This window comes from Leptonotus elevatus, chromosome 5 (genome assembly GCF_054856555.1).
Source record: "Leptonotus elevatus isolate MCC_2025b chromosome 5, RoL_Lele_1.0, whole genome shotgun sequence".
In the NCBI taxonomy this organism is placed as follows: Eukaryota; Metazoa; Chordata; class Actinopteri; order Syngnathiformes; family Syngnathidae; genus Leptonotus; species Leptonotus elevatus.
The window spans coordinates 9711595-9723885 of NC_141243.1; the positions used below are offsets into that span (position 1 = coordinate 9711595).

Below are 12291 nucleotides of genomic sequence, written 5' to 3' on the forward strand. Positions count from 1 at the left end.
TATAGCCTATAATCAAAACTAATGCAAACTCCAACATTCATTTGTTACAATTGGGATTTTATTGTTGTACAGATTACCACTTAAATTCAAAGACTATTTTTTTTCTTAAAATATGAGTATGGTATTTGTTTTTCCTAATTTTGCATTTTAATTGTCAATATAATTTGCTTCTTGTAACATTCTGAATTTAGGACTTAATTCTTGTAACCCCCTAACATTGCCCATTTTTCTAATAACACTATTCTTCTATTCTTTTTTCTCATATAGTTTCATTTTCGTTGCTCTAATAATCCTAAAATTGTCTATTGAGTGACTTCACACTGATAATTGTTATATCAGCAGACATTGTTATAAATTTTTTAAAGAAACTAAATAATTGTGCAGTATATGAAGAAGCTCACAACACGTGCGATGAACGCCAAAGGTTTGTACAAGCTCACAGGTCAATGGTGGGGACACAGCCCTGAAAAAGGGACCTTTTGCTCATCTAATTTCATCACCGTTTGCTAAAAGTACACAACGTGACATGAATGAAACTCAGGGGAAACCATGGGATGGCCGACAGCCAGTATGAGTATTGAAAGTCAACGTGACAGCATTCATTTTTAACATTTTTTGTTTTGTTTTTTGTTAATACATATGAGACACTGGACAGAGGCTCATCAAATAAAAAATGTCTTATCACCAGGTGACGATAAGAACTTCCTGGAGGGCTACTTGCCAGTTTATTTTTTATTTTTTTTTATATTATATAACTATGTAGTGCGAGCCATCCAATCATTGGTTTGTATCTTTATCTCCAGCTGGCTATAAATGTCACTACCAAAATATAAAAATAGACAATAAATGTAACTATTTAGTTAAGATACAGACAGGATGCTATACAATTTCAACACCTACAATGTTATGATCCTGGTGCTGTACGTAGCATATGACAAACCATACTCCCAAAATAGACAGCGGGGATCCTTGTCAAAACCATAAATTTAGCTACTTACTAGTCATGCGTTTCACACATCAATCTGAAACAATATGATTTGACGGTTTTACACTCATTTACCCATTGATTTGGTCTCTCCCAAAATATGGTGTAAACACTCGGTATGTTCTATATTCCCATTTAATCATGGTGTTCCTCAAAGATCTGTCCTGGAGCCACCAGGTATTTTATTTGTTTTTATTATTTTATTTCAACAATTACAGATGCCCACTGATTCTAATTAAAAATAACTGGAAAAACAACAAATTCTGTTTTATCATAGCAATATATATCACAGTTGTCTTTTTCTGATTAGAATCCTAAAATTCAAAACTGTGATGCAAATGTCCTAAACACTTGTACACTGCGCTGCCCTTAGACCGATTTCGAGCAACATTTGTCCACATTCCTAAATATCCTAAAACATTATTATTGAATCATCAGTATTAACAATATTTTTACTCACCTATATATCTTTGATGAGCATACAGAGAGCGAAAGCACATCAACTCACCTATACGAAGTTTACGTTCCACTTGACTTATTTTATCCAAAGCATCAATTAATGTATATTGTTGAGTTAGCCATATTGTACTGATCAGCCTGGGTCAGCGAGCACACTTTGCAATGACTGCCATCTTTCTGCGGTGACACATGCAAAGAAGCCAAAGAAAACACCAAATACACTTAGGGAGTTTGGATCCTCACTGATCTCACACAATATGCTAACAACTGTAATCCAAAACCCATGACTGCAATAGTTAACTAAAAAAATTGTATTTGCTGTATGCAATTTATAGAAAATAAATAAATACTGCCATGAAAATATATATATTTTTTTAAAATGTGCCAGGTCAGACAACATCTCATTTATCTGTCTTTCTTTTGTTTGGTATCACTGTTCCCTCTGCTTTTTTTTTTTTACAAATTGTTCTCACTCCATAATACAACAATCAGCTGAGGCCAAACCTAGATCATAAAGCAGGAGCGCAGTTTTCTAACAGACTGACAGTGCTAAGTCGAGTCTGGCACTGTGCTCGAACATGATAACCGTGAGTTTGACGAGTCAAAGAAGTGCAAGATGTGGATTGTGGTTGCCATGCATTGATAGTGAAAGCATTCATTCGTGAAGGAGTCAAATAGTATGCGGTATTATCATGTGACTGCGACTAAGCACCAACATCCACTTCTATCTTTAAATTTTTTTCATTTCAATTTGATGTAAAATCTTCTACTTACAATAAACAAAGATATACAGCAACACTTTTGTTTTTGCTCCCATGTTTCATGGGCTGAACTCAAAGATGCAATTTTGTTTCATGTCCACAAAACAACTATTTATATCAAATATTCTTAACAAATCTAACTTACTGTGCGTTAGTGAGCATGGCTAGGAATTTAAAGAAGAGTTAATCTAGTATTGCTGGGAAATTCAAAACTGTTGTTCTAAAAATGCTTTTAAAAGTAGCAATAGCAAAACATGTAAAATACATTAAAAAAAAAAAAAAAACTGCTGCTAAGAGAAACTTGTCATTTCTTAAAAGGTCTTAAGCAACAGCTGATGGAAAGGTTAGCCCGGAGCCCTGAGAATCTATTGTCAAGGAATGTCCAATTAAAACGCAATCTCTTCAGTCTTCAAATAAATTAGATGAAAAAGAGCTGCCGAAACAGAGTGTCCACCGTGCAATCATCCTTGCAGAGCCACCAAAGAGCTGATCTCCTCCAGAATGTCAGGAGTTGTCTTCCGCTCTGACCCTTCTGTCCCGGACTGTTCTATGGCCACCAGCCTCTGAGATCCCGCTGACTGCGCCTTGTTACTTACAATGTCTCTCATGATGTCGCTTGCGCTCCATCTGCCATGGGAGCTGCAGCTGTGGGAGGAATTGCTGTGACTGGAATTTATGCCGTTACTGTGATGGGAACCGCCGAGGCTGCCGCGCGGGCGACTTCCCGGAGTCGGACGACTTCGACGGTGGGATCTGTGGCTAGGGAAGCTGTGCTCTGAACCAGAGTCATACTGGGTTTTGGGTTGAGAAAACTGATCTGGCTCCTGTTCTCTTATGACACTTAACTTCATCTGGGCTTCAGTAGCCTGTTGGAAATTCATGTCAAGACCGTCTTGATGCACAGACTTTCGGTCTGAGGGCGGCGATTTAGGAGTGCTGATGTCAGCTATGTCAGCAGCAGCCTAAAAAGAAAGTGGAGGATTTATTTTTATTGATTTAACCTTTATTGATCCAGGTAAGGCAATTGAAACGTAAATGGACCCTGGTCATTACAGTGCATTTTTTTCAAAATCAAATATGCCAGTTATTTTTAAGTGTAATGCAAGATTATTTTTGACAATTTTGGTATATTTACAGTTTAATGATTACTAGTGGGTATACAAACTTGGGGAGGGGTCTTCAATTATATACATTTCCACTATTTGCAGCAGGACTGCGTTCCATGCTTTGCATTTACAGATACTTTAATGAGTAACTTCCTGTTTGCTAAACCGAGGTAGGCTTTAAAAAAACAGCACAAGAAATCCCTTACAAATGCTTACTTACCACGACAGAATTTTGCATCTGAATATCGTGAGAATGACGTCCACCTCCCAGTGTGGAAGAGAGCTGCGGTCTTCCCAAAGGCGAGAAATCCCCCGTGTCAATGCCAGCCATTGATGCTAGCTGACCTAGGCTAAGTGGGAACATGAAATGGAAGAAAAATGACGTTACCTTACACGCAAACTATAACCAAAACATGCACCGTTAAACACAATCGTTGATGCTGGTTGACTTCCAAGTTTTTCTAATGACCAGTATTTTCAAAACAGTGTTTCCCAATTATTTCCAGCCTCACACAATCACCAACATAAAGCATGTAAAAACTGTGCAAGTGATTTTTATTATTATTTATTTTTAATAACCATCATTTGATTATTTGTGACAAGGAAAAGAAAAGGTTTGCAAGCAAAACTGCCACTTTTGGGCATTTTATAGCTACTGCTAGAGTTAATCAGCATGCCTATATACCATTCCATAACCCTATTTACATAAACATCTGTGTGGAAAATGTCACACATTCACTGCCTTTGCCAACACTCGCCACACAGTGGGTGGAATAAGGGCTTAATTGATGAGAACATTAATCAACATTCAATATAGTTTACCATTTCAATTGCTTTTATAGTCACATTGCGAAATGGGTGACAAATGTGGCAGAGGTCAGAGGACTGAAGAGTAAAATGAATCATGTACCAAAGGGTGAGAGGTGCGCTTGGGTGAAGTCAAATGAAGGAAAAGATTTGATCCTTCTCAAATTGTCTTCAGTTTAGTTTGAACATTTCTAGCTGTATAACGAATATGTGTCTTATTTCTAGTCAGCTGGTCTAAACTCATAAATGCACAGGCATGAACCTGCAAATTACAGTAAAAGAGCATCTCTTGTTTAGCATATAATTGCATTCATTATTTGCACTTCCGTTTTACGTTTTTTTTTTAATTGTTTACTTACTTGCGGATGCCCTTTTAATTCATTTAATGCTAGGAAAGCGTTTCAAAAGTAGATTTTAAAAAGTTTAAATTAAATGTGTTTAAAATGTGTGGGAGGCATAAAACTGAAATGTAATTTTCTAACTCTGTATCGTGTTTTGACCTGTTATGGATGGTTGTGGAATGTACTCTCTCAATAAACCGGGGTTCACAGTTCTGTTAAGTCAGGATGGCTTTATCATGCCAATAACAGATAAATGTTTAGCAACACTGGCAGGGATTTACTGAATTTGATGACATTCTGATCATCTGCAGATTAAAAGGAATTAAGATGAGATAAAATCCTAATCTTTTCATGATCCCCAGGGTTATCAAAGGCAGTAGTTGTGTCAAAATAAAACTCAAGGATCAAAAAAGGGGTGGGTCTATTTGCTAAGAATTGAGCCACTTGACTTTCAATGAAAATGAATGGAAAAATTGGGGTGTTCTAAAACTTTGGCGCAAACGTTTTATTAATTATATATTTAAATAGTGGTTAAGTAAATTAAATATACAACACTTTTTTTTTCATAACAACACACTATAACTCTTGCCTGCCCCCCCCCCCCAACAATTGTCCATTTGCCTGATTTACTGTAAAAAATTACATTTGGCCCTTAAGCACAAATGTCAGTCGGATCTATCAATATAAGCATTGATACTATTCATGTATTTGAACCAGGTCTTGTTTTAAGTGTCCTCGGTTGTTTTGAAACAGGCTCGCTGTGTAAATGTAAATGTATTCAGAACATTTATATTATATTCAAGAGGATCAGAGCATCAGAATAAAAAAAGAAACCTTAATCCTTAGGTGCGACTTTCATTCTGACTGTCACTTCTAGACCATGGAACGAGTTCTCACACTGTCGTTGAACCGACGAAGGAAGTGAATGATCAGCAACCCCGCCAAGGCAATGCATAGAGTTTCATTTTGAGTGTCAGCGATGGCAGCTGAGAATGGAGCGGAGTTATTTTAAACCACGTGACCTGCATGTATGCTGCGTTTTGATGTCATCACTTCTCGCCCATGGAAACCTCCCTTAATTAACTGATTCATGTTCCATTGTTATTGGTTATTTTATAACTACACTAACTATGTTGATATACCACATTCCATAACACATAACGAAACACAAAGTAAAGCTATTTCAAAAAGAAAGGGAAACAACCCCCTCCCATCCTACTCCAATACTTTCCCTCACCAACAGCTAGCTGATTCACAAATGACCTTGGTCAGCGTGAGAAAGCTACAAGCTGAAAGAAAAAGGAAGTGCTTAAGAAACAACATCAAAGCAGAAGTAAACGATGACCGACTTTGAACACAAAATCTTCAAGAAAATAGGGGTTGAACTGGAACTTGTACTGTATCTGGTTTGGGGACGAATTTAATCCAGTAAATGAAGAAAAATATGCAATAAATCAGATCAATCAAGATTGCAAAAGTCAACATTTGAACTCAGCAATCCATTTTGCAAGCAAGCAAATGACTTTAATGATAGATCCGATCAGATGGTTTAAGCATGAGCAACATTTTGGTTTCCAATTAGTGCAATGTACTTCTGCAAATGTCTTCTTTTGCATGCATTTTTCTATTTCCTATATCAACTATTACGATGCCAATTTCCACCTACTGGGACTAATACAGGTGATCTTATTTTATATCACATTATAAATATTTTTTATTTTAATATACTTTGAACCTCATAGGCCCATTTTCTCGGCTGACATCTATGGAGATGTTCATTTCCTGTCCTTCAAAGCTGTGTAGCATTCAATTTGCTTGTTATTTTGCTGTTCAAAGTTGGTTACTCTACGCTATTTAATTACTCGGTTCCAGGCAGACCTATGTGATAAGTGTACTGTATCACCAATTCACTTATTTCGGCGTTTCACATCGACATCTCTGTCATTATAGCTTAGCCGTTATAATTTCTTGATAAAAATACTCGTCAAAAGTATCGCTTATTCGCTGCCACGGTGGTGATGATTAGGGACTTATGCTGTGTAACACCGTGCGCAAAAAGAACTTGGGGCTCCGCATCGTGTTTAGCCATATCAAGGTCATCAGCTAGGTAGCCGTAGAAGCACAAAATAGCGTGCACCAATCATTCCCCAATATAAACAGCGGAATTTATTAAATGTGTACTGGCCAGAGTCTTGGTGGCCCGACACAGCATCCGACAATTATTATTATTTTTTTTAATATCCGGAACAATCCGTGTTCCAACCGTAATGTCTTTGCATTCAGTGGTTTCCTTATATTCAAGTGTCAGAGCAGTGTGGGAATAGAAATGGCGGGTATCTTTGTTACCCACCCAGCATCGTTGACGAGATCCAGGAAAGCGTGGAACTTGGCGAATGAGCGTTCGATGCTCTCCAGCACGTCTTCGTCTTCGAGCGCCCTGCGGTCTGGCGGCACAGAGCCCATGGCCGCAAGTGCCATGGACAGGGACATGTTGTTATCACGAAGACGAGCATTCTCCAGCTCAAACTGAATGAGGAAAAAAAGATGATGACAAGAAAGTTATTTTAGAGCGGCTGTTTAGATAACAAGAGTAACTGTTATCATTTTTTTTTCTTAACGAACATTATCTGGAAGGCAAATAAAAAGTGCTTTTCGTATCATATTGACTCAATGATCTAAAATCTGTGCGCAAAACTGTAAAAATGGAGAGAAATTGGCATGAAATAGCGGTGAGTTGCACTCATTCATAGCGGAATCAAACACCCATTCATACTCACAATAACACAATTGGACAATTTGGAGTCTTCAATGAATGTTTTTGGCTAAAACAATATTTGATTTCAGTAACAATCAAGATAAAGCACACTGGTACCTCTCTGAGTGAAGACTCAGCTTTAAGTCTGGCCCTGCGCTCCTCCCCTAATCTCAAACGACACTCCTGTAGTGCCATCTGCAGGACATGCATGACAAACAGCATTAAAAAAAAAGTTGTAACTGTTAAACTAGGGCCAGATGTGGCTAACCTGCATATGATCTGTCCGCCGTGTAATGTCGCTGTCCTGGTTGCTTCCATTGGATGGCCTTTGATCCCCCGCCACTATTGCCTCGCACTCTTCCTCACCGCCATCCTCTTCCTCCGAATCAGATGCAAATGTAACCCTCACAGTGGACGCAGCCTTATATGGGATCAGAAGAGAACTTATTGCCTATGTAAAATGAGTTATAAAAGTATTAATATAAATCCATACTTGACTTTGAATATGCTGTGTTGCCTGGAAACCGTGGGCTTTTACATCTCCAGGAGGAAAACCTCTGAAACATAAGAAAGCAGCTCATGAGCTTCGGGGCCACAGATACAAAGTACAGTGTCAATATGCAGCCCAGGTCACCGAGGACACAGGGTGTTAATAAAAGATCCTGTCACATCTGGAACTGAGAATCTTTATTCTCTGCCATTCCATTTTAGCTGCTGCAAATTCTCACTCAGATTGTGGGACCTGCTGCCTCGTCATCTTCAACCAGTGCAATATTATGTCCACTTGTTTTTAATTTGCAACTATCTCAACAGTCTCCTCACCGCTGGCGCCCAGCACGTGCAGAGGAATGATGAGGCATATGTTTGCAGCAGGAAGCGGATCGTTGAAGCGGAGTAGAAACTAAGCCTTCATCTCCAGTAGAGGTCAGTTTTTGAGGAGCTGCAGCACAAGATCGCAACATTGCCAGCAAAGTTAGGACACCGCATAATATGATATCAGTAAAGAGTCAGACAGAGTCTTACGGTTGAGTCACTCGAGATCTGCAGAAAGTGTTCCTCAAAAATGAGGCAGGTTTTATTCCTAAAACTTATATTTAAAATGAATGTAAGCTCCTGTAACATTGCACAAGTTGAACATCAACACTGTCCTTAAATACAGAAAAAAAACTGCACTTAAAAATCGGCAATGCTTTAATCAAAATGTACTGCACATACATTTTTAGAAATTAAATACAAATGTATTGTACTTAGTTAAACGTTAAATACAAATCTGAATAGATTTTTTTTCATACCACTAGAGGGAGACCAAGTACCACTGTATAACATTTTGAGACTTACTGTACTGCCTTTTCACATGAATGATTAAAGTGTTCTGTCAGGTCACTTAAGCACATTTTTGAGTGTTGACTTAAGAGAAAGTGTAAATTGTACGTACCGGTACTCTCTGTGGAAGCCCTGGACAGCACTCGCCGATTAGAAGCAGAAACTTTTTGTTGCTCTTTGGTGGCAGGTGTGATCCAGCAATACTGCAGTGAACACACAAATACACGCCATTTATTTATTTGTATTACTTGCTAGTAAAAATTACTTTATAGGGCACGAGCCGAAACCACTCACCTCTAGTGCCTGTGTTCCAGCTTTCATTAGTACTTTCTCTATTATAGTCTTAATTATGGCATTGTCTAAAAGAGAGAGGGGGGGGGGAGTCATATTTAGCACTGAAATGTGAAAATGTAAAGATTCTCATGAAAATGTATACTTTGTTTCATGAGTTGAGCATTGTTCTATTTTTTTTTTTAAAGATCATTCGGGCAGCATCATCTGTTAAAAGCGTGTTCGTATTTGTCTTATTGGTCCACAGTGCAGTGCTTGTGTCTACATACAGCAAACTAAAAGAGGATAGATGCAACTAGAAATGCATGGTGAGATTTAAGATAACCGAAGCATCTCACCAAATATCAGCGGGATTTTGTCACATATGCATTGCATAATGAAAGGCTGGTTAGATGGCGATGCTGAGAATGATCATAACTTCATTAAAATTGTGGCAGTGAATGTGATGCAATGTAAGAAAACGCAATGTAAAGTGAACAATCATTATACAAATAGGAGCATGGGGTGACAAAAACTAAAGTAGTTAACAGCTTCCTACCAACTAAAGGATTATTACGGATATCCAGTACACAGAGAGTAGAATTTGTCTTCAAAACCTCCAGCAGATGACAAGCTCCTCGATTGGAGAGACCACATTTCTGCAGGTCCACAGCTGCTCAGGACACCCAAAACATACAAAGAAAGATCTTAAAGAACTTGGTGATATATAAACACACATTAATTATATATCTAAACATAGATATTTTTATTTGCCGTCGTCATATTTCCACCTTCTAACCTTTAAGCCAGAGGTCTTCAGCCAGCTCACGTGCAAGACGAGCAGCACCCAGATCCCCGATCAAAGTGTTACAGTTCAGGGTGAGGCGGCGGAGACCTCCCATGCCCTCAAATTTTGGCTGTTGATACCTCAAAGATTGTGCCCATGCCGAGCCATGCCTCTGCATGCCCTGATGCTGAAACACAATAGTTTGTTTGTGTCATTGTGGCTATAAATTTAAGAATATTTTGGGTTTCAATACATTTTACATTAGAGAGGCCATTTTGTAAATTATGAAGTCATAATTGCATGAGAAAATAGAAAATAGTGAGATTTTTACAATAATGTCATAATAGTCGGATTAAAATGTTCGGCAACTATCGTTTTGACATCCGCACCTGAAAGCACCACTTAACGTAATTTTGCATGCCATTAAATGGAGACAAAATATTCACAACATTGTGCCATAGCGTAAGGATTCCCAACAGCGACATAACTACATATTCACATTCATGCATATATATTAATGTGTCAATTTTTTCACTAAATAAGAAAAGGTTAATATAAAAATTACCACTGAAATAAAAACAACAGTAGCAAAAAATGTCTACCCAAAATAAGCTATACAAGTCCAAATTGTGCGAGGTATTTTCTAGCAACAATCCATATGTTCTGGCTAACAGTTGTGTGTTATAACATGTTTTAAATCATTTTTTTAAAGGTGTGTTAAAGAAGACGGTGGGTGTGTGAGGCTTACACAATTAGGTAAAGACTGTATTATTGCAAACATTAAATTTCACCTGGATGATGTTGGCGAGGTGCTCAGCTCCTCTCCATGTGATATTGCATCCTGTGAAATCGATTTCTTTGATTCTTGTCGAGTACTTCACACTTTGGCAAATGACTGAAAGATATGGGAAAAAAAACATTCTTGCTAAAATGACAAAAATGTAACCCAATTTAAGATTGTCTGACATTACTGAAAATAGCAAAGGATTACGCACGTCACAAATATGTAAGCACTTACCCTCCAAGCCGTCGTCTGCGACAGGACAGTTTGCCAAGGAAAGAGCTTCCAAGGAAACACTTTTTGCTACACCCTGAAATAGAATGACATTTTTATGCATTAGGTAATACCGTCAATAGAATACACTGATGCCTTGAGATATGAGTTTGATTCATTCTGTAACCACGCTCATAAATTCAAAACAATTCAATCTCAAATCATTTTTCCCTGTTGAAATACATACAAATACAATTAATCCATTCCAACATGCAAAAAAAAAAAAAAAAAACTTTTTTTTTTTTATTCTTACCTTTGTCAAGTTGACAAGGTCTCTTTCCCTCAGAGGAAGCCCGTTAAGCTTTAAAGTCTTCAGGTTGGGAGAAATTGACAGACACTCCTTCAGAGCTTTACACAACCTGAATGTCATATCCTTAGAGCGGATAGATGGGATCTTTTTCCTGAACACTGGCTTGTAGTACTTCCTATCTGTGACATTTAACAAAGAGATGCAAAGCTGAACTCAGTGGAGCCCAATCTTATGTACTTTTTGAAGCCTTACCTATATCTCCACACCCGTGGCTTGTCTGGTACGTGCTAGTAATTGTAATTTGGTGAAGGTGCTTATTGATAGAGATGGAGTCCAGGATGGGAGGCCAATCAGCTAACTTGACCCTGTCCCCATTGAAGTCCAGAATGCCTTTGTCGAGATTTACTTTAACAACAGTGAGGGGGGTGGATTGCTGTTGGGTGCAGGCATAAGTGTAGTATTCCAAGAAGTCATGGGCACCCCGCCTCTTGATCTGAACACTCTCCTGGACCATTGCTGAAGGTGGAAGAAGAATCAGATCATCATGATTAATAACACCATATATTTCGGACTAGAAGGTCCTAAGTATATATCGCACCAGTCAAATGTCTAATGAATTAAAAAAAAAAACAGTAAGTCACTCGGATTTGATTTTTTTTGTAAGCCCCTTGAAAGTTGGAGAAGAACACTAGGTTCTCTCTTTTCGCAGCCCTTTTGTTAGTGTAAGTAATACACATCAGAGAGTGACAAAGCACAAATAATGAACAATTAAACGAAATGTCATTTATTTTGGTTGAAACGTTCAATAAATAAATTATTCCCGGGAAAAATGACTGGACCCAAACAGTTTCAGACGCTAGCCTCCTAGCAACAGTCGCGTTAAAGAGCAAAGTTGTTAGCAACGCGCTGCTACTAACGGTAAGGTCTCGCGCCGTTACAAGACATACAATTTCATGTTTGAACGCATTGTTTACTTTATACCTGAACGTTTAAAAAACTTCGGCTGTTCAGGTCTCGTTGCTCAAATCTTCGCCAACTCCTAAGGTTTGTTGTTGTGGCAGCAGTGGTCTTTCAAATAAAGTGACGGCCACTTCTTCGTTGTACGGATGCCATGTCCGTCATCTTGATGCTAAATACTTGCGCGCCCCCTATCGTACGTAATACACATCCTATAGTGGGCACACAATCATAGCTCACAACTAGCACTGGCAGAAACAAATAGCACGATTTCCGATTTGAATCTCGTTTAACCCTTCTCTTAAAGAAACAGACAATGGCATAATAAATAAATAAACCGCGTTGCCCTTTCCCCCAGCAAGTTTATTTTTCAAACATCAACATTAAATCATCACAGAAATAGCAAAAATACTTTTTCTCTTTGCAGATAATAAAG

General features: G+C 38.2%; 1 protein-coding gene across 1 annotated transcript; it reads right to left on the reverse strand.

Annotated features, from left to right (window-relative positions):
* Window positions 1–1141: 1141 nt before the first annotated feature.
* On the reverse strand, window positions 1142–12010 carry cep78 (centrosomal protein 78). The gene is made up of 16 exons (XM_086076143.1): window positions 11880–12010; window positions 11151–11414; window positions 10902–11077; window positions 10613–10685; window positions 10386–10489; window positions 9607–9781; window positions 9367–9480; window positions 8832–8896; window positions 8650–8740; window positions 8037–8154; window positions 7708–7771; window positions 7483–7635; window positions 7332–7409; window positions 6810–6985; window positions 3532–3661; window positions 1142–3167 (listed from the first exon to the last, which is right to left on the reverse strand). The coding sequence occupies exons 2-16, from the start codon at window positions 11410–11412 to the stop codon at window positions 2667–2669; spliced, it is 2280 nt and encodes a 759-aa protein (XP_085932269.1). The 5' UTR covers window positions 11413–11414; window positions 11880–12010; the 3' UTR covers window positions 1142–2666.
* Window positions 12011–12291: the final 281 nt, after the last annotated feature.

Excerpts from the sequence above, each read along its gene's own strand:
- cep78 (XM_086076143.1), bottom strand. The coding sequence starts at position 11,412 with ATGGTCCAGGAGAGTGTTCAGATCAAGAGGCGGGGTGCCCATGACTTC. Across the intron at positions 9,782-10,385 it reads ACCTCGCCAACATCATCCAG|CATCAGGGCATGCAGAGGCA; the intron begins GTGAAATTTAAT and ends ATTGTGTTTCAG. Across the intron at positions 3,168-3,531 it reads AGATGCAAAATTCTGTCGTG|GCTGCTGCTGACATAGCTGA; the intron begins GTAAGTAAGCAT and ends CTTTCTTTTTAG.